This window comes from Geospiza fortis, unplaced genomic scaffold, assembly GCF_000277835.1.
Source record: "Geospiza fortis unplaced genomic scaffold, GeoFor_1.0 scaffold172, whole genome shotgun sequence".
NCBI lineage: Eukaryota > Metazoa > Chordata > Aves > Passeriformes > Thraupidae > Geospiza > Geospiza fortis.
In genome coordinates, this window is record NW_005054309.1 from 1,538,185 (window position 1) to 1,560,307 (window position 22,123).

The 22,123-nt window shown below is 46.1% G+C and overlaps 1 protein-coding gene across 1 annotated transcript; it reads right to left on the bottom strand.

Moving 5' to 3' along the window:
* Nucleotides 1-316: 316 nt before the first annotated feature.
* On the bottom strand, nt 317-20,506 carry LOC115947674 (tumor protein 63-like). Its single transcript, XM_031055417.1, has 4 exons — nt 20,427-20,506; nt 1,988-2,116; nt 1,115-1,247; nt 317-331 (listed from the first exon to the last, which is right to left on the bottom strand). The coding sequence occupies exons 1-4, from the start codon at nt 20,486-20,488 to the stop codon at nt 317-319; spliced, it is 339 nt and encodes a 112-aa protein (XP_030911277.1). The 5' UTR covers nt 20,489-20,506.
* Nucleotides 20,507-22,123: the final 1,617 nt, after the last annotated feature.

A 22,123-nucleotide genomic window follows, 5' to 3' on the forward strand; every position in this document is an offset into this window, starting at 1 on the left:
GGGAAAATCCAAGATCTAGATGCTGATGGAGGGCTTGCACCCCACCAAATGCTGAATCAAAAGATAACCAGATGTGATGTAGGTCACCTCTCCTTGTGCATTTGGATTAGTTCACCACATTATCCAGGCACATAACCCAACCTCAAAGCAGCTTTTAAATCCTTTGCAACCTTCCTGGAAAGGGAAGAGCACTGCAGCCTCCCCAGCAGTCACACCAGTGCAGCACTGACAGGTCAAACCTCCTGTCACCAGGGACTGCAACCACAACGACCCAGGAGCTCCTTCCTTGCAGACACAATCCTCCAGGTCACAAACACTACCAGGACACAGACTGCCAACACACACATCAAAAATTGCGGTTGATTAGCCAGGGAATTAAATAACAACAGTTTCTCAGGATGGAAACATCCTGAGAAACAACAAGAAAATTTACAGATACCAACACAAATTTCAAACTACACTTTATTTTTACCTCAAAGTATACAAAACCCAGGAAGAACAGAAACAGGACATGAGCAACTAAAACTCCAGAAATACCTCCTGCTCCAGCCTGCAAGAAAAGCACCTGGCTTCTTCAGAAGAGCTATTGCTAAGAAAGAGCCAGTCTGTTAGTGCCAAAGGCAATGAAGCAGCAAGCACCAGTGCCTCATCTGCATTCCAGCCTTGAGCCATACCCCTGAGACACCCATGGCCAAGACTCATTACAAACACCCTCTAGTCTGAAGAAACTGGAGGAGAAAAGACCCCAACCACAGTCTGAAAACAAGTTTTCATTCATATATGACCCTCAAGAGAAGAAAGACCAGTGAAGAACCTCTGGCCTTGGTCAGCAAAATTGCAGCTGTGCCCAGAATTATTTTAACCCTGAGGTCAAACTAGCTCTAAGCAGGGAGAGTGCAGGGATGGTTGAGTAGCCTGTGCAAGAGGCTCCTCAGCCCTCCTGCCAGTTCAGCTGTCTCATCCCTCTCTCCTGCCACTGCTGCTGCAGGAGAAGAGGAGCAGGTGAGGAGCCAGCCAAGGTGGGAAGATGGCCCTGGGGCAATGCAGCTGGAATAGCTCCTGCAAAAACTCCCCTGCTGGCCCCCAAAGGTTGAGGAAGTTCCTCATTACTCACCCACATTGGGTCATTGAGCTCGGTGTCCTGCACCCGGACACAATCCATGCTGATCTCAATTTTGTTTGTGGAGCCATCTTCAGATGGGCCATCGATGAAGTTTAAATCAATTGGCTGAACCGAGCATATTGGCCTGGAAAGAACACAGTAATGGAGTTAAAACTGGCCAAATTCTGTTTTCCACCACCCCACCACCTTCCTCCCCTTCCAGTGTGCCCAGGACTTGGGCATTACCATGAGCCAGTCTCATGGCAAAGTCAGGAATTACTGAGGAGCAGCCCCCTCCTCACCACTGTACTACAGCAGCCCTGAACAGGACAGGGCCCTGAGGGACATTTCACTCGCTCTGAGGCAAGAGCGGAAGAGTCAAACAACTCAAAGACAGAATTTATGGACGATTTATAGCAGTGATTGTTTCAGCATCCGTCACAGCAAGTCAGGAATGGGAACAAAGTCAGTTTTCTTTCAGCCAATGGACCTGACAGGGCGAACTCTGCACCATCTTCAGCTCCTCTCCCTGCCTGCCATCAGCAGGGGGCAAACATGCAGCCTGGACACAGAGGGATGAGCCCATTTCCTGAGGGGAAGTGCCAACCACAAGCCATTGGAAGCAGCCAGGTCAGGCACCAGAGGCCTGGCAGACAATCAGTGCCACTGCTGACCGCTGCACTTGGTCCCCACAGCCGGGTGCAGGACCTCGGGGGAGCTTCACAGCTGTCAGTCACCACAGACTGACACATCCAACCAGCACAGCCATAGCTAATCAACAAGTACAGGATCCCAAACTCCCCAGCATCAATCCCTGAGCAGCCTAATTACAGAGGCATCCTGCCCTGAAACACCTTCCATATGATCCACATAAAGGTTACTCACTGTTCCAGGAAGTCCCAGATGTGCTGGATCACCTCTGGGCTGAGGAATTCCCTGGGCTGAGAGCTTTGGGACATGGCTGATCGGTAGTAACTCTCCTTCCAGGAGAAGGGGCTCGGAGTTTCTACAAACCTTAAAAAACAAAAGCAAAAAAAAAAAAAAAAAAAAGAAAACAAAAAAAAACCAAACCAAAAGAAAAACACACACAAAAAGACATGTTGAATTCATGAGTCCAGCTCGATCAAAACCCATAAACAGAAGCTATTGTGTGAAAAAGGAGACACACTGAATGCCTGAGACATTCACAGCTGTACAACACACATTCCACACTGTGCAGATGCTGCATTTAGATGGGAGAGAATCTGGCCGCCCTTCCCAGTAAGTTAAATACCATCAGAGTCCACTGGGATGCTGTGTCATAAGAATCCCAGAGATTCTTAAAAAACAAAAAAACAAACAAAAAAACCCCCAAAAAACCCAAACAAACCATTTTCCCTTTTCCCCCAAATAATCAATTTCCTATATGAAGTAGGTAGTCTTTGCAGTGGGTGAAGCAGCTAAGCAGTGTGGGATTCCATTGTCCCAGGCTGTTTGCCTGTCTAAATGGCATGCCCTTGAATGATTTAGGTGACTTCTACACCCAGCCACTGCAGCTGAGGTCATGAACTAAGTATTGGATTGGGTTTTTGCTTGGTTTGGGGGGCTTTCAGTTGTTTTTCTCTTTTAATAATAATAATTTTGTTTTCTTTTCTATGGAAATAAGTTAAATCACATCAGATTTTACCTGCTTGTCTACTGCCTTCTCACCTCCACCAATTTCTGAGCCAGACCAACTGATTTCCACCAGATCTGCTAATTACCTTGGCCATTTTTATCCCCTTAAGCTCCCACAAGCCTCACAGAAATAGGTGGGCCCAAGAGGAGCAGTGACAGAGCTGGAGCACTCATGCTTTCCACAGCTGCACATTCTCATCTCACTGGCCAATTTCTAAATTCAAACGCAGCAGCTTTTAGACCCATGTCAAAATACTTGACGGATGTAAAGGGGGTGGGAGGAATTTCTCCAGTATATTTGCAGTTGACAGAAACTCTCAGTTCAACTTCAGAGTATGAGGCAGGTGACCACCTTTCCTGCTACAGGGTTGGGGGCGGCCTGCAAAATTTCCATACGAGAGTTATTTCAGCACAATGCAAGTGAAAAACCACATTCTCTGCCAGGGGAATGGCCATGGCAGGAGCCCAGGTTACAACTGGATTACAAAGAGACTTGAACTAATATTTGGTTTGGCACATATTGGTCCTGATTAATACAATGGTCTAAACAAATTGCATGGAAGACCCTAATTTATTAAGCTGCCAAAATTAAGAGTGTTTCAAAGGGAGGATCACACTATAGTGCTTTTACTCCACTTCTCCTGAAGTATTTACTTCTGGCTGCCGTCACAGAGGTATCTAGCTCTCTTTACTGAATTTTATAGCCTCTTTCATTTTGAGGATGCCTCTGGTCTGCAAAAAGCTGGGCTTTCCTCACCTCTGCTCTCAGGAAAGAGCAGATTGTTATCCTAAGCTAAAGGAAATAAAAGCGTCTTTAAAGCCCCCTGGAGCCAGTGCTAGGCATGCCTCAAAATAGGTGAAGGCATCACTTCAGTTCCTCATCCTTTTTGTGATTAGGGAAAAAACCTCCAGCATAATTCAAAAGTTCACAAACAGCCAGAAACAAAAATGAAATACAGAAATGCATGGGTAATAGCTCTGCCTCACAGATGGGAGCACATGCTCACACTACATGTGAAAAAATAATCACAAATCCTCTGAGAACAGCAGTTATCCCACAAAGTACCCAAAATTACTCCTTTCAGGCTTTCAGTCAGGTAAGACACTTTCAAGAATGCCATATTGAAACCCAGAAGAACAGCTCTGGCCTAAAGCCTGTCATATAAACTGCAGATCAATGCCACCACGAGCCTTGGAGCTGCACAGTGGGAAGCCCTGCAACCTCCTCTGCTGCTACACCCAGACAGACCACAGGCATTGCTCAGTACCCTGCACCCAGTCCTGACCACCAGGAATGGGCAGAGAAACCCCACAATGGGTTCTCTCAAACCATCAAAGTGCTCATTTCTAACAATTGTTTGCCGCTTATAACAACTGCTTTTGACTTGTACACTAAAAATCACATTTCATTACTACACAGACAGGAACTGACTTCAAGGGAAAAGAGTTATACCAAACTAGACCTCTCTCAGAGACCTTTCCTTCAAAAAGCCCCAGTGCAACAAGGTTCCTGCATGCCTCAGCACGCCCCAGCTTTGGTTCACTGCTAACAAAGTTCTGTCTCAAAAAGGCAAAGTGTCCCAGTTCACCCTGCCTGCTCTGCTCCTGGTGGTCCTGTTCAGATGCAACTCCACAAACCTGCCCCAACCAGCAGGAGATACCAGCTGCACAAAGAGATACAGCCAGCTTTGTTCCTCTACACCTTTGCAGCTGACAGAGCTGTTGGAAAGCATTGCACCAGCTAAGGACACAGCTGGTGCATCCCTCTGCTAAACACAACTCTGAATTTCTCCAGAGAGGGACACTCTCCAGCTGCATCGTCTTTACCCCTGTAGCCAGCCAAGCTCCTAGCTTACTGATTCTAGGAAAAGCATTGCAAGATTTTACCTGATGACCAAAAAGGCACGTTTCCCTATACCAAGCACAAGGAGTCTCCTGGTGAATGTTTCCACAGAGACTCCTTCAACACTTTCACTACCTATACAGCTCTATTTCCAAAGAAGGTGGCAGGATTAGGCTGTCAGCCTTGGCAAGGCTGCTGTGACAAGGCCACAGCATTACAGAGGAGGCCCCAGCATTACAGTAAACTCAGTTTGGTGCACCCCGTTCTCAGGCAGGAAAGAGCGGTCAAAAGGCAAGAAAACCAACCTCAGCTCAGCACAAAGCTGCATGCCAGATAAACTGTCTCCTTCCCTATGGTCTCAACAGAATCTAAGCCTAGTGCTATTTTCCTTAACTAACAGCCTTCAACTAAGAGGAGAAGCTTCTGTCTACCAAGCACATACTTAAGTGTCTGAATTTCCACTGGAAAATAACAGCTAAAGCCTATGTAAAATCTGTGCACAAATTTCACTACTTTAGTTAATTGTCTTTTCCCACATCAGCAAATGCTCTACTTTCAGCAAAATAATTGTTGAGTGCCTAAAGTTAAACACAAGATTGCATTGCTTAAATTGCTTCTATGAACCAGATGCTTTTTTTATTAACAAGCACTTAAACAACATCCCTTTTACCTACATCTGATCATCCCAAAGGCCATCACAGGAAATGGCACTACTGAACACAGCCTCTTATACCAAAATATTGACTAGAACAGAACAAGGGAAAGCAGTAAGTCTTATATAGGTTGTCTCTGTTTAAAGTCTGCAAGGTCCCCACACCAACTGCTGAAGTATCTGGCAGGATGCTTTTCCCAAACAGAGAGCATTAACTGCACCAGGAACTACAGGGGGATTTACAGCCCCCATCAAACTGCAAGCTGAATAGGACATTGCATCCACAAGCCCCTCCTCTAAAAACCACCAGGGGATTATTAATAGCAAGTTAAGTCTTCTCCCAGAAGCAGCACCTCACCAAGAGCAGCGTTCCTCTGTGCAGCACTGGCACACTGAGCCAGAGGATCCCAGGACAGGCTTCAGGCAGCCATGCCCTCCCACTGAGCTCCCATTTATTTGCTGAAACAAGAGCAGCCCAGAGTCCAGGTGAAAGCACTTCTCCAAATTCACTAGGTGGGCTGGAGCCCCAGGCACAGTGATTGTTGCGCTGCCTCCTGAGGGAGCACTCCCCCAGCAGAGCTGTGTTACAGCCCCTGAGTGGGGATGTGCCCCAGCTGATCCCCCTTGCCCAGGGGATGTGTTGCAGCCCCCGAGTGGGGATGTGCCCCAGCTGATCCCCCTCGCCACCCCACTGATGAGTGACATCTCTGAAAACACGGCAATGACAGCAACACGCACCTGTAGCTGTGCCCACACAGCACTCCAGCTCAGAGTTTACAGAAAAAAACCCAAACCAAAACCAACTCACCCTTCCAAAAAAGGAAGAGCACAGCATTTGTTTCTCATAAGCTGTGGCCACACTGCTGTCGCCTTTCCCTGGAGCTGTGTCCCACCACGGGAGGAAATGAAGCCCTGGCTGCTTGGCCAAGCGTGACATGAAAGTGGTGGTGAAGTGGAGAGAAAACAAGACCATTTCTGCTCCCACTGCCCAGTCTAAGCACATCCTTCCATTCTTCACCACATCACCCCCTTTCCTACCTTCATATTAAGGAGATTAAACATAAAGCAAACAAGCCACTCACCACCCCAGGAAGCTATGACAGAAAGCCATTAAACTCAACTATTGCAACACAGCAACACTTCTCACCCAAAATACCACCTTCCACTGCAAGCAATCTTTCTTAGAAAGGGCTTAAACCAAAACACCCAGGTTTGACTTACCACTGGGGAAAAGCCACGAGCTGCCGAGGAAAGCAAGACCCAGGCTTGAGACTGAGCATGCACAGCCCAGCCCCTCCTCTTAGTTTTGAACCTTAAAGGGAGATGCCACCTGCTTGCCCTGATAGGGGGTCAGATCTGACACAGGGTGCACCCGAGCACCCCCGGCCCAAGTGTGAGTCCAGCAACCTCCTTCCAAAAATAAAGGCTGTCGCAACCAAGAGGTAGCTGGTTTCCTTTGTGTTTTCATCCAAAACGGGCTTGGTGCTTCAACCCTCTGAACTACTCTGGGGTCATAGCATGGTTTGCGAGGAAGCCAGAAATTATTAAGGTATCGCAGTGAAGCTGCTGTGTTGGGTTTCAAGAGGTCCAAACACCTCAATTTCTCCACAACTTCCTCAAAAACTGGAGGTCTGGTTTAGTTTGTGTTTCTCCAGCAGTATGCAAGTTCTCAGAAATTATCAGTATGCTTTATGGGTGCAGAAATTTGTGGTTTGATGTTGGTGTAAAGCCACACTGTAAAATTTTGTAAAATAAGATCTTTCACAGCAGGGATGATCAAAATGATTTGGAGCTTTCTTTCTGCTTGTTCCCAAACTACAGAGTGAGTGTTGCTTTCTGCTTCTCCCTGTGAAATGTCTATCAATGGTGTACAATTTTCTATCACTGGGCCTGTAGTTCTCAGTCCATGGACATGCAAATGGGGCCAGCAAAGTCTTTGTCTGTAAGGTACAGATTTCACTCTTTTTTCACAAGTTACAGTCCCCTAAAGAATATACTAGTAGAGTACTCAGGAAACCTTGATGCAGAGAGAAGAACATCTGTTCTTATGAAGACAGCACTTCCACATTATACAAATGTACCCAACAAATGATTAATAAGGTCTAAATAATGATATCGAATGTGCCTCATTTTATTCATAGTTCTCAAAGTGCTCTACAAAGGAAGATAGTGTGATTACTCCCATATTACCTGTAAGAAAACGAAGACACCAGGAGGTTATAGAATTACTCACCATTAGTCAGCAAGCCATAAATACAACCTTGGTCACCCAAGTCGCAATGTGGTGCTTGCTCTAAAAGCAACTAGTGATTTTGGGTGTTTACATAGAGAAATTCAGAAAGGCCTTAATTTCTTCTGGTAGAGTACACACTGTACCTCCGGCACTAAGAAACTCCCAAACTTCATTTATCTTCAGACACCAAAATGCTGGTGCCAGGAATGAAAATCAAGGGGCTGCAGAAATGCTGTGAGCAGCTTTAAGACCCACACAGAGTTCAGGGCAGAATGAGAATTCCAATTCAGACTAAAATCTAATCTTTCTTCCTGAATTTATACAGCATTTAACCCCGTAATCCCTTAATTCGTGTACATATTAATATATTAGCCCTCAGCCACCACAGGGTGTGAGCTGGATAGAGATTTAAGTCACAGAGGAGTCGGCAGCTTCAGCTCCAGCAATCCCAATCCGCATGCTCATCCCTGCCTTCTCCAGTTACACCTTGAAGCGCATCAAAAGCAGTGGTAAACGATTTAAAGTTCATGAGCATTATGCCTAAATGCCTGAATCTTGGAGTCAGTTGTATTTTTAGTTTTTGCGTGGGGAGGGGGCTCCTTTTCAGATCACGCCGTTAAAACTGTAGGAACTTGGCAGCCCTCGTCCTGCTGGAATTCCCCCTGCTCTGCATTGTAACACTGCAGTGATTTGTAGCCATCGGTACCTAATGAAGCTCACAGCTGTGCAAGAGGAGAAGGATGCTGGGTCTGGCAGCACGGGACAGGCGTGCGCCTGGCAGGCGATGTCATCTGGAATTCCCCGGCTTGCAGAGCGCTCTTGTCCCCCTGCCTGGAGCAGCCACCCTCAGCCAGCAGAGCACACCCTGGAAGCACCCCTTTGTAACCCTTTCCCAAAGCTTGGAGACCTTTGGAAATCAAACAGGTTCATTGCTTCCCCCTAAACTGGGGGGCAGAATGAAAGCCAAATGGGAGACAGGCAGAATCTTCCCCTCAGAGAAGATTGCAGTTGAATTTCATCTGCCTCTACTGCGCCTCTTTCTATGTACAATTCATCAACAAGCAGCCTCTCTTCACAGCATGAATTGCACTGTAGAATGCATTTTCCTGCTTCTTTCTTTGCCTGATGCCATATTTCAAGGTCATAACTCACACAAGCCCAAAAGAGACTGGCTCCCATCCTGGCAGAGACAGATTATGCTGAACTGAACTCACAAGTCGTTATTCTCCTTTCAATTTTAAGCCGAGCTTTTAGGTTTAGCATTTTAAAATTTAAACCTCCAGCAAGCTCTTTAAACCCTTCAGATTGTCTTTGCACATAATGCTGCTCCTATGTGTCAGTCCTAAAAAATAACTCCAAGAGAATACTGACAGATGCATGGGTTAGAAAGGACAAATGTAAGGAATAACAAACACCCAACACAGGATTCTTTTGAGACAGAATGGAACTTCCACCTATGGTTCAGTTTTTTTCCCAGTTCCCACATTTGTCAGATGTTTCACTGACCTGGTCTCTCACAAAAAAATGTGGACAGCAGCACAGGTTATGGGGAGGGGCAGCAGTGAGAAAGTGGTCAGGTCGCACAGGGATATGCATTAGAAAAATGAAAGCTGACTGCCAGAAGGGTGAACCCTGATCTCAGAAGTGGCCAACAGCCAAGGAGATGTAGGGAACACATGAAGGAACAGGGAGTGGCAGCAGCAAAGGCTGTGTGACACTGCTGGTGTCCTACAGCATCTGTCAAGGACACACCAGGGAGGACTGTTAGCTTCTCCTGTTCTCTAGGCAAAGGGTGCTTGCCCTGCACACACCCTGTTTCAACTGTGGGCTGTATGGTATTGGGGGGAAATAAAGCAGTTCTGTCTCACAGGAATGCTGAGTGTTCTGCTAGGGTCTGCTCTAACAGTGCCTCCTGGTCTCCCTGTGACTTAGATTTGTCTTTTGGAAGCATATGTGTGTGAGATGAATGGAAAGTGGAAAGTAGGAAGGGATGGTTCAGCTTCCAGGTTGCTCTTTACCTCAAGTCTTCAGTGCATTGGCAACAATGACCTAATCAAGAAAGTGAAACTGGCTGTACAGAGTAATCCACCATGCTGCAAAATACAAGGGGGATTTTTCTCCTTTCATCATCTCCTTTCATCTTGAGTAAGGCTGCCTGCAGTGAAGGCAACATTTGCAGCTTTGCAGGGCAGCCCCTCAAAGCAGCCCTGTGTCCCACACCAGTGCCCTGCTCCAGTGCTGGCTGCAGAGCTCCTCTGGGAGGAAAAGACTCCCTCTGCATTCCCACTGGGCTTCCCAGAATGACCCCTGCATGGCCTGCTCCCTGCAAACTGCTGGGAGTGGCTTCCTGAAGCTGAGCAATTTCAGAACCTCCACAGCCCAGGAACCCACTGCATTTCCTATCAACAGCTCATCTAATCAGCTATCTACATATCATCATTGTCAGCCGGACAACAGGGACCACTTTTGCATAACAGAGATTTCATCCTCAGGGCTTCAGGCAGCTCATCACTCCGCCAGCATTTGAGACTCTCCCATAACTGTAAACCCTATTTTTTTTTCCTTCAGGATTTCCTTCAGCATCTTGTGAACTTTCCCAGACATCTCTTACCTCCCACTCAACTTTTGACACCCCCTTCTTATCCATCCTCAGAAGCTCAGCCATGGACATCCCCTCCTTTCTGCTCAGCCCTGACACCCACTCCCTTTCTCAGCCCTGGCCAAGGTGAAGCACAGCCACAGCAATTCCCCCACCTGCCCACTGCTGTTGGTGCTTTCTAGTCTGGGGTACAAACTCTTCATAACCCACAGAAGACCACCTGTGTGGAGAAGCCCAGAGTTAGAATGCAAACCTGGAGCTCAGGATACCCAAGCTCAACCCCCAGCCCCTGGGTGACCTGTCCAGCTTTGTTCTTCCATTCCTAAGGTGTAATCCCCAAACTGGTAAACCACATAGAGACTTGCTAACAATCAGTGCATCTCCAGGGAAACAAGACTTTCCAAATTTAGAGAATAAAATAAAATGTAAATAATCAATTTTAAGAAAGCCTTGAACCCAAAACTAATTAAAAGCATTTGCATTATTATTTTGTTACTCACTTTTCCAGTCAGTCCCTTTCCCAAACCTATTGTAGTGGTGGTGAGAAGCAGTGCCCATCTGGAGAAGGAAGAGTCAGAGCTGCTGGACAGATATGAGATCTTTTACTGCAGTAAGTGAGAAAGTCTTCTCAAAAGCAGCACAAGTGGGAAATCCAGGCCCAGCCCTCAAAATTCTGAGGTATTTTTGGTCCAAGTCCAAAAATAAGTGCTGTAAGAAAATCTTTACAGGCGAACTGTCCAAAAGCCACAAAACATTTGCAAGTCCCTTTCAAAAAAAAAAAAAAAATCTGTTTTGTCTGTGCTAGTACTTCAAATACCCAGCTGAGAACATGTATTTGGGTCTAACTTTGGAAGTTGATACAGGAGTTTTGTAGCCAGACAGCCCTGGTAGTTTCACAGCAGGATGAATGGAGTGTTGCATCCTCCCCTCAGGAGAGGAGAGGACAAGCACAGCTCTCTGCTGAGGCATCTCCTGATGGGCCAGTGCTGCCTCCAGCCCTGCTGCCACATGCCAACCTCTGCTGTCCAGCTGCAGCTACAGCTGAAGACAACAAAGACCATTTTTTTATCTCTCTGGGGTCAGTGCCTAACCCAAAATCACTCCATGACCCACTCATCCACCATCAATAATCTGCAGCAGGTGCCTGGGGGCACGTGGGGCAGTAGGAACTCAGACAGCTCTGCTGTTGCATTCTGCTGCACAGAAAGATGGGGAAACTCCTCACCTTTCCTGGAGGAGCAGTGTTAAGTACCCAAAGCGGCCTAAACCAGTTAACCATATCATTTCAGATACTCAGATCTCTACAGCACCAGGGAATATTAAAAGAAATAAAGCAACAGCTACAGAAATAAATGCAGGCAAGGTCATTTTCAGGAGATTTCAGTCATGAGACGAATACAGCTATCACAGGTCTTCATCACTACTCTTCTCCAGTGATTTTAGATATTTAATAAGGAAAGTTTCAAAGTTCTGGAGAGGCAAGAGCCAGAAGTCTCATCTTCCTGAGGCTTGCAAAATCAAATTCCCTTCTTTTGAGATTTGGTCATTAGTATTTTTCCTGCTATCACAGCATTTACCCAATAAAACTATCTACCTGATTTCATTGCTATTTTTTACAAGGACACAGAAATGGGACTTTCTTAATTATTGTCTGCCAAACTTTTGTAGTGTTGAGTGCAACCAGCATCTCTAAGTTTTCACTGGTCTACCTCCATCATACCAATACAGAGACCACAACACAGAATGAAAAATTGCTTCATTTATTTAATTATTTGTTTGTTTGTTTGTTTGTTTGTCTCAGAGAAACCCCCAGATGAGGGGTTCATCACAAGTATGGCTGGGCCCCCAACCAGGGGCCCTGCAAGGAAGATCTCTGTGAGTTCCTGGCTGCCCTGCTTGGTAACATGAGTGGAGACTCTGTGGTGCAAAGAGCAGAAGGCTGTGGCCCCGATGGCTCCTGATGGGGTTGTAGCCCTGCAAAATGCTCTGAGCTCTGTTCAGAGTCTGGCGTGTTGCCTGCAGCCTCTTCCCTGCTTGCACCATATCACTGTCAGCAGCATTAAGGGCACATGGTCCCAAGGACAGTAACACACTCTGCCAAGAGTGGAGCTTCTTTTAAACTTGCTGAGATTTGAACTTTTTTGACATGTCAAGGAGTCAGATCATGCCTCTACGAGGGTTGCCCCAGCAGCTCCTGGGTTTTTTTTTTTTTGCCAAGTGTTTGATGTGCTGCAGCTGCAGCCTCCAGGAAGGCACTGGGCACCCCTGCATGCTGAGCAGCAGGTGCTGAGCTGCTGCTGCCCCAGTGCACACAGGACAGGCATTTCCCAAATTTGGCCACTGTGAGGAGGCAGCAGGGAGAAGACATCCTACATGGGCTATCTCAGCATGGTCCCCCCACCAAGAGGAAGCAAAGCAAGAGAAATCATGCACTCCACGCTGATTTTCAGCCCTGGGAAACTATGCATTGCAGGGCATTTAGTCATATAAATATAGTGAGAGAGGAGAGGGACAGACAGGGAGCATGAAATATATGCTTCTTTTTTAGAACAGGAGGCTTCTCAGACTGACTACTGCAAAAGGCTTGTGACATTTTGTGTTGAGCCAGGTAAGACACTTAGCTCCCTAAGGTACCTACTCTTACATAAACTGCTTCTATCTTTAGTTACACAAACTCCTTATGATCTGCTCAGGGGACTTGAAAAGTCCTTCTCACAAGCTTTCCCTCTCTGGTTGATTTTTTAAAAAATATCAAAAATCATCATGATAATACAGAAAGTCCCCAGAACTCTTTAGAAGCAGGAAACTGTAAACAGCAACATCCTGAGTTTCAGTAAATAATTAAAATGCAAAACAGAAACACCAGCAAAGCAGATGTTAGGTGCAGATTCCTGTAATATGAATTTCGTTGAAGCTCCCCAACTTGTTACCCCCCGAGCCAGCCTGTGAAATCTGGTGTGTTTTGGATCCTAAGCATTAACTGCCCTCCTCACCCTTGCCACCAGTGATACTCCTACAGGAAAAGGAGCTCTTCTGCTAAATACCATGTGGGCTGCATTTTTCAGTGTGTAGCAACTCTGTGGCAGGGCAGCTATTCCTAAGCCCAAGGGCAGAGAATCCTCCTCTCAAAAATAAGAGCACTTACAAAAACCTTCCTGTGTGTCACAAAATAGCTCCAAGACAGGGCAGATGAAGGACAAAGAATTAAGAGCAGATTATAGTCCTGGAAGACAGGAACAAATGAACTGTTTGTCAGGAACCCTGCTGGTGTAAGGCAATGCTACCTGGAGCGCTCACAGGATCTCTGCTTTTGTAACTGTGCCGGGTGCTAAGAAATTACAGGGTTGGCTCCCTATAATTTTATCAATACATTGCCACACCTAATGTGATTTATGATTTTTGCTCGTGATAATCTTAAAGCTGTAGCTGCTGCAGTGTTATGAATACATATAGCATCACCCTTTTCATCAAAAACAGGAATGATGTTTGCAGCCTGTATATTTTAAGATGAAAATTCACAAATATGAACAACCAAACTTGGAAAGCTGTGTAATGAAATTTTGTTGTTTTACGTGGAGAGTTTTAACCCTGCAATATTTGACCCCCTAATGCCCATGGTAACTCTCAAAGCCAGCTGAACTAAAGTTTCACACTTGTTGCCACCCCCTCATATACCCCACTGACAGCAATTCCAGCCATCCCACTGATATTTCCCCCCAGCCCTGCTCCCCAGACACTGCTGGCAATACAAGCTGAGCCACTGCTGTTTGCAACATCCAGCTCACCAGCACAATTCTTTCCACGCAATTGTTCAGCCTGCAGTGACTTTTGTGCCTATCAACATTACTAAACCACACAGGCACTGAACCTCCCAGGGCAAGGTTTTGTAAGCAGGCTTATTTTTATGTTGCAAAGAACCTGCTGGAGCCCTGATCACTTACTGCAGGGTTTCCCCCTTCTCACTCAGGGAGTTGGCTGTTCTCTTTATAGCTCCATGCACTAACTGAATTCCCCTTGCTTGTGTGTACTGGTATTTATCACATCAGACCACCTGTGGCATTTAAACACCTGATTGGAAATGACTCAGCAGCAAAATCCTGTGGGGAGGTGATCTGCTACACAGGAGTGATTGTAAACAGGCACCAAAAACTCCCAAGTAGGGCCTAAGAACAGATACAGATGTTTTCATGAAGCTATCTGAGCTGATGTTATCTATTACCAGCAGAGCTAGTCAAACCTCAGAAATCTATTACAGCAAAACATTTTCCTTCCGATTATTTCAGTGTTGATCATGGGCTACAAAATTTTAAGGTAAAAAGAAGTTAAAATTTGTATGGCAGAATAACCACTGGTTCCTACCAGGAAGGTTTTCACGTAAGTGCCAAACTAGCTTAGAGCCAGGCACCAAACTGAAAGCCAAGTTTCCTTGATTTCTTCCTCATCCAGGTCCCTCCTTTCTCCCCCATATCTTATTACTGCTATTGAAATGTTTTTATGCAGAAGGCTTCAATACTCTTTTGGACATGTGTTGAACTTCTGAGGGTTTTATTTTTCCCCAAGTCGTAGCTGAGCCCTTTTGCTTTGTATCAGACCAGAAATCCTGGTGTTTGCTGAGAGGAACTTTTGCAAATTAGCTTGTAGCAGAAGGTACAATGTAAATCAGCATGGAATTATAACTTATAACATGCACCATGAACATTCTAAACACTTCTGAACAGATGAACTATTAAGAACTTGTTTCTTTAATTTCTTCAAGATTTTTGGAAGTTGGGCAAGGCACTATAAATCAGGTATTATCTCCTCACAGTACAAAGGACCCCGTGAAAGATTTCAAATATTCTCCTTGCAGTCCTTTGAGATCTGGGGAAAAAAATGGTTGGTTTGGTTCCACTTTAATCCTTTAAGCAGCACTAAAAGGACCTCCAAGCACACAGAAATTTTCTTGAGAAGCCTATAGTATTTTGAAGAGGGAAAAGTGCTGTCCTTGTTGGTGATTGTGGAGTAAAGAGGGTGCAGCAGAGACAGAATGGAGGAGGGCAGCAGGGATGAGCAGACTTCAGGGGCTCTGCCAGGAAGACAGAACTGAAGAGGGTTTAATGTGCAACTCTTGAGTGCTGTTTTGCAAAGATTCTATATTTTAAACCCATCTTCTAATGAGATTGCAGTTCAAGAACAGGACAGTGACCAAAGAACAGACCTCAAATATGAGATAAATACCCTCCCCTCCTCACCACGAGCAGCACACACGCCTGATGAGGTGCTGGAGGCAGCTGAGAGGTCCCATGCTGGCATCCACTGCAGAGCTGCTCTGCAAAGCCCTCCTGCCAAGGAGGCCACTCTGCAGGAGTTGTTTTGGCACATGGAATGCTGTCCTTTCACGTGCATCTGCCTCCAGCTGTGGTCCTTCCCCCATAGAATTTTGACCAGTGGTGGCAGCATAGCTGTGGATGTGACCACAGGAGAGCTCAAAAAGGCTGGAAACAAAAGCACCTCCTCACCTTTCCTTCCTGCATCCAGCCAATTCTGCTCCTTCAGGAGTCACCAGCTGCCCTGAGCACACCACAAGCTGCTCATAACAATTTCTGGACCCTCTCTGAGTGTCTGGAAAGTACCTGCGCTATCACTGGCTGTTTCTGCAAACAGATCTATACCAAGTCACGTGTCTTTACTTGACTTCAGGTCTTTCTGCCAACACAGCAAATTTGGGCTCCCGTTGCATAGGTGAAGGCAACTGAAATTTGTCCACTCTGTCATAGCAGGAGTTCAGCTGTTCCTCAGCAAAGCGTAGCATGAGGAAAGGGAAGATGTGCAGTTGCCCAAATGCAAGGATTCTGCAGAGCCTGCACGTGGGATGAGATGCTCCTGTGGGACACGACCCTGTGACAACTTTAGCAAATCTCTGTCACAATGTCACCCAGCTTATACCTGAGTGAAAGGATGACTCCAGCATTGATTCACAACCATGAGGAGCACAGCACTCTGCTGTCTGCAGCCAGCACTGCAGGTTTTGCCTGGATCTGTCCCCTCCCAGCCCAAGGGACAGAAGCCTGCAGTGTCACTGGTGCCTGTTGGCAGTGATGAGCATGGGGTGCAGTGAGTTTCCACCTTTGTGCTGTGTTGCAGCACTGACCTTGGCCAGACCCCTGTCTGATCATTGCAGGGTGTTCACCAGCCCTGTTTGATACGTGTGGGAACCACTGAGGGAAGGTGAAGTGACACATGCAGTGCTCCTGATAAGAGTTCTATTTGAACCCTGGAGCTCTGGCTGCCTGGAACTATGCCCTGCTCACCAAAATCCATCCAGATACAGCACCCAATAGATGATGTTTCCATGGCCCAAACACTCCCCTCCATTCCAACTAATTTCTAACACCCTCCCTGAAGTAATTTCTTACAGTTTTCCTCATTGATTTCTAAAAATAGATTTTTTTTTTCTGCATACCTGGCTGGGGGGTTGTGTTTGGTTTTGGTTTTAGCAACCTCCTCAAAACCCAGGACCATGTCTGAGAAATCAGGTTTCCAGCACAGATGCTGCAGGGAGCAGCGGTTTTCAGGGCTGTTCATCTGTTTAGTAACAGAGAATTGGGAGGCTGGACTGTGTCACATTTTGCTGAGAATACAAAGTGAGAAATGAAAGGAGAAAGAGCAGCTTGTGTGAGAGCCCTTTCATTCAAAAGGGAAGAGTGGGCCACGGTGAACACCTTCAACACAGCACTGATGTGAAATCCTGCGGCCACCAATTAGCCTGGGCATGGGGAGAGGGAGGAGCAGAGCAGGCAGGACTTCAGTGCAGTGCACCAGCAGGTGCATTCCCCACAGCCCCCAAAAGAAGAGGGCTCCTGGGTAAAACACAGCCTAATGACCATTATTTCCAAGAACACAAGTAACTTATCTGTAAACATCACTCCCCCAGCCAAGCATTAGCTGAAAAAAAGCAGCTTTGGGGAGAGATACTAATTACATAGCTCTCAACAGCTGGACTTTGATCATAATTACAGTGCCTTTTTCATCTTACATTAGTGGCTTTCAGCTGCAGCTAGGTGGGCACTTCTTGGAAGGTGGAAATCCCGCCTGTTTCAGATAATCTGCTCTTTTTATGACTCAGAGCTGACCTGCATTTTGTGCAACACAGGATGAGCTCCCACGGTACCATCCAAGGCAGTAATTCATGGGGTCAGTGGCCTGGCACTTCAGTGCAGGCGCTTCTGTCATTACAGCAGCACCTCCAAGTCCCAGAGCCTGAGCACTGAGTGTGCATATTCCTGATTTCAAGTATTTCCCTTTACAATGGAAGTAGAAGGAGAAAGACTTTGAGGTCTGCTGAATTTTAGCATCCCTCAGCTCTTTCTGTTTAAGAAGAAAGATGGGCAGATTCAGGATACACCTGTCCAAACAACCTCACTTCAGACACAATCTACATTTGCATCCTCCACTTCTGCAAAAGGATGTACATCCCCTTCTCAGCACCCACTGTTCCTCTGCCCCTCTGTCAGCTGGGCTGCAGCTCCAGCACTGATCTCCAGCACACAGCAGTGAGTGGGGTTGTGAAGGAGCAGGCTGCTGCCCTGTGACCCAGCTGAGTTCCCTATGATTTTGTGTGATGCTCTGCTTTGATACCCACATTTACAAAGAATTTAATAGCCTCAATGAGGGAGCTGGGCTGTTGAGACAGAGGCTGATGTGGCTTAAACAATCACACACAGCACAGAGTTTGGGCACTCAGCTGTTTTTCCTCATCTGTGGCACTGAATTACTGTGTTCTGTGGATATATAATTTCACAGTGGCATGTGAAATGGCAGGCATAAGGCACATGAGCATCATAAAGGCACATTAATTAATGCTCCTCGCTGTGCTCTGCATTCACCTCTTGACAGAGGAAATGTTTTAGCTGGCTCCCACGTGTCCTCCTGCTGGACATCCCCAAACTGAAGAGGTAAGTAGATGAAGCAACAGCAGAGGGTAAATCAAAGCCACAAATCTTAGAGTTAACTGGGATTTATAACTGTTCCCCCTCCACACTGAACTACAGGGAAATCTGTGTGGCATGCATCTCTCCCAGCAGTTTAACAGGGTTTAAAACACTTTTCACTATTGGTTTTTTGCCAGCATACCTCAACGTTATCAGTTTGCTGGTGAGATAATTACTAGATGTAATTTTAAAGTTGCAAAGAAGCACACTGGTATTAGCTAAATAAAGTGTTTTGGTCACATCAAAGCACAAGTGTTTCAAACTGTGTAAAATAAATGCAATTCTGAAACTATTGAATGTTAAAGCAGTCAGAGAAATGTCACATAACACATTATGAATGTGCAACCAATGGAGCTTAAAGATGAAGACCATCTATGTCTCAGACTGAGAAAAGTATCTTTGGGATCAGCTTTGAGCTGATTTAGACCTGTGGCAGAGCACAGCCACTAACAATTGAACAAATGCCACTCCTGGCTCATGTAAACAGACATGCATAACAGCTGAGACATGTTGTTACTCTAAGCTGTATCTCAGACAGGTTTTATGACTGAGGGGTGTCACAAATTCTTTGTCCTGAGGCTTCCCACACTGCAGTGGTCACTTAAAAACTCATCATGCTGCTCAGGCATGTGGTGAGGAGCAGCATTTCTACTGTAAGGCCTGACTTGCTGAGTGAGGCAGATTTGCAGGGGTTGAAAGGCGTATTATAAATGTCTACCAAATACAGCCAATAGATTATTTTAGTCTTTAATTCATGCTCCAGCTGAATTTTTTTTTGCCTGAGCCACAGCACCAATTTTCAGAACCTGTTATTTGGCATGAGGTGGGATACAAACTGGCAGGAGCTGACAGGCTGGGAAGCTGTCCCAGAGCTCAGGTACACTTCCCAGTGCACCTTCTCACTTTTCCCTTTTTTCTTAATTTTCAGTTTTGGAATTTGCCTGGCTGGGGCTTCCAGCCATGGAAACATTAATGTGCTAAAGACTCCACAGCTGCCAGCCCAAACCCACCTTGCTGGGTGGGCACTGCTCTGGTGCTGCTTTCTTGTGAATCCCACACTTTCTCCTGGCCACAGGCACATCCCCACCAGGGTCAGCAGGGCTGGGTGGATTTGCAGGAGGTCAGAGCGTGGCTGCATGTGCCTGGCCAGCCCTGGGCTGGTGTTGTGGAAGGTCTCCCTGGGGAATCCAATACCCCCGGCTTCATTCCACCTTCCTGTGCCCTGGCAGCGCGGCCAAGGACTGTGTGCTATTTCCCAGCCTCTCTCCTTTCCCTCTGCTGGCCCCTCCTTGCTGCCAGGTCTCCACTCTCCTCCCCAGGACCTTCACACAGCAGTGGCGCCAAACACCCGGGTTAGGGGAGGATAAAAGCCCCCACAAACCCTGTAACAGAGCACAACAGTGGGGAAACAACCCAGGGATCACCAAGCTGTCTGCAGTGGGTGATGGTGGCCAAGCCCTTTCTCCAACACAGAGCTGTGCAGCAGGCTAGCCTTCCCCAGCACGCTGTGGAGGATGCAGAGTTAATAGTTAACTCTTCCAGGGATTAATGCCTCCGTGAGACACCAGCCAGGGCTTTTACAAAACACAGACAGAAACCAGTCTTATAAAGGAGCTCAACAAGTGACTGTGCCCAGAGGATTTCACCTCTCCGAACTTTACGACTGGAAAAATACCATCTACATGTCATTTGCATGCTTAAATATAGTATCTTCTATTGGGAGAAACAAACAAACCGACAATGTGATACTGTGACACCTCGTGTGGACATGCTCTTTTATCTGCTGGAAAGTTATAAAACTCGGCGTAACAACAAAGCTAAAATAAGAGTGGTTGTCAAGCTCTGACGCTGTCTGTTAGACAGAAGGAAAAAAATATTCCTGGAAAATTGCTCTCTCTTAGAAGGCAGTTTTTTCTTCTCTGAATCTTTTAAATTAAGTATTTATCCTTTAAATTCCAAAATCTCCGGGCACAATAGGTCAGCTTGTGTTATTCCCAGAAGTTTTTTCACTTAAAGAAACAAACAAACACACAACAGAAAGAAACCTAAAGCCATTCCTGTACTACCCAAAGCACAGTGTAACCTTCTGCTGCAAAACACCAGGGAAAGATACTATCAGCCTTCATGTTATTTATCATATATTTTTTTCCCCTCTAATGCCAAAGAGGAAAAGGGGATATCTTAAACGGATGCCTATAATTAAACAGTAACCTGTTAGAAAGCCAAAAATAATAATAAGCTCCACTGAGCATGAAGAGAGCGGCACATTTTTTCCGCGTGCAGCCCAGCTGCCGGCGGCCGATAGCAGGAAAGTTAACGATTATCAGGAGGCTGCGATCAGAGCTGCGATAAGCGGGGCTACGTCACTCACCGCGGGATGCAGGGATCGGGGTAGTACGGCAAGGTGCTGAAAGGTGCTGCTTCAAAATTCATTTCCTTCCAGCCCCTCCCCGGGGACAAACTGAAAAAAAATAAATAAATAGATATAAAGCCGGCAGGCTAAAAGCAATAAGGTCAAGTGGTACACGAGGTACAACTTTAGAGATTTATTTTACACTTGCGGATGGGTGGGATCTGCCAGGGGCTTGGCCAATGGGATTCGTCCAGTTACCCGAGCATCACCACCACTCCCTCCTCGCCAGCTGGGCATCTTCTGCACAGATATTTTCCCCTCCTCTCAACATCCTTAATAAACTTTGGTGTGCGCTGGCCACACTTGTTGTTGGGAGCTCATCTGGGGCTTCTCTGAACTTCTGATCTCGCCGGTCATTGGTTGCCTGCCCGCCTGACTTCACAGTTTAATTTTGGCAGCTCTTGCAATTTTACAAACTGCTGTGGCCGCTGGTCATCCTCGTCTCCAGATGGCCGGAGTTTCCTGTGCTGGGTGCAGCGCCTGTGCTGAATTTCATCCTCCTTTAAAAGCTTCCCTTGTCAGCTCTGGGGTTAGTACCTGCTTATAGCTGCCTGGGGAAATTTTCAGTCTCCCTCCCACCATACACACTTCACACAGTCTGTTGTGGTCACAGTTTCAAAACGGAATGACAATATATGGGGAAATTCCTCTATTAAAAATAACTTTTTTTTAAACTTTTGCCTCTCTGCCTCCCCTTCCTGCCCTCCTCCCTGCAAGAAAGCTATCAGATATATTTGTTAATCTTTCCTTTTATGACTTTTCATTTTTCCCCAAAAAAGTGAGATGATACAGAAATCTTGCATTGCTCTGGTGTTCTCTAAATAATATATACATTTTCCACATTAAAAAACCCCCAATATTTTCAATGGTTTTGAGGAGAAAGTAAAAGTAAGAAAATAGAAATCAGATCTTCGTCAGACATTAAAGCTTAGAGAAACAAGAGTGAAATCCACCAGAACAAACTACCAAAGATGAAAAGCTGATCTGATTTTCCTAAAGAAGCACAAAAGCAAGAAAGGATGGCTTTAATTCTCTCCCCAACACCTCTTTTTCCTTTTTCTTTTTCTTTTCCTTCTTTCTTTTGAGTCACACAGAAAATCATTCAGGAAAGCAACCTGTTTTGTCCCCCTGTTTTTTTCCCCCTCCATGATTTATCCAAATAGTACAGGCTGTAAACCTATCCTGGTTTTGTGGGTTTGGAGAATGAATGAAATATGAATCAGGAGCTAAATTAAAATGGATTCCAGCAGGAAAAAAATAGCACCCACATATCTGTGCACCAGAGGGATTGCATCTTCAAGCAGACCTATACATTTGTGTGGATGAGGAGAAGTGTAAGGGACTGCCCTATATCTCACCTATAGTGCATATTTTGTGCCAGTGTCAGCACTAATTCCAGCCACCCCTGGGGCAAAAGTCAGGAACCCTCTGAGATAGCAGCAATTGCCTCTTATTTTTCCCCTCTGTGTTCTCCTTGTAGGAAATGTTGGTTCGAAGAATGTCACGTGGAAACATTTTCTTTGCTGCCTGTGCCAGGGTGGCAGGAGAGCTATTTCAGACTTGACATTCTCCACCCACACTCAGCCTGATAGCTTCCAACATCTGTGAATTGTGAATCCTGTAAACTCGCAGGGCTGATCCCCAGCCAAGCCCAG

Bases quoted from the DNA above. Each gene is read 5' to 3' on its own strand.
- LOC115947674 (XM_031055417.1), bottom strand. From the start codon at position 20,488: ATGAATTTTGAAGCAGCACCTTTCAGCACCTTGCCGTACTACCCCGAT. The intron at 2,117-20,426 runs GTGAGTGACGTA...TTGTTTTTTAAG, and splicing joins CCCGATCCCTGCATCCCGCG to GTTTGTAGAAACTCCGAGCC. The intron at 1,248-1,987 runs GTGAGTAACCTT...TGTTCTTTCCAG, and splicing joins ATCTGGGACTTCCTGGAACA to GCCAATATGCTCGGTTCAGC.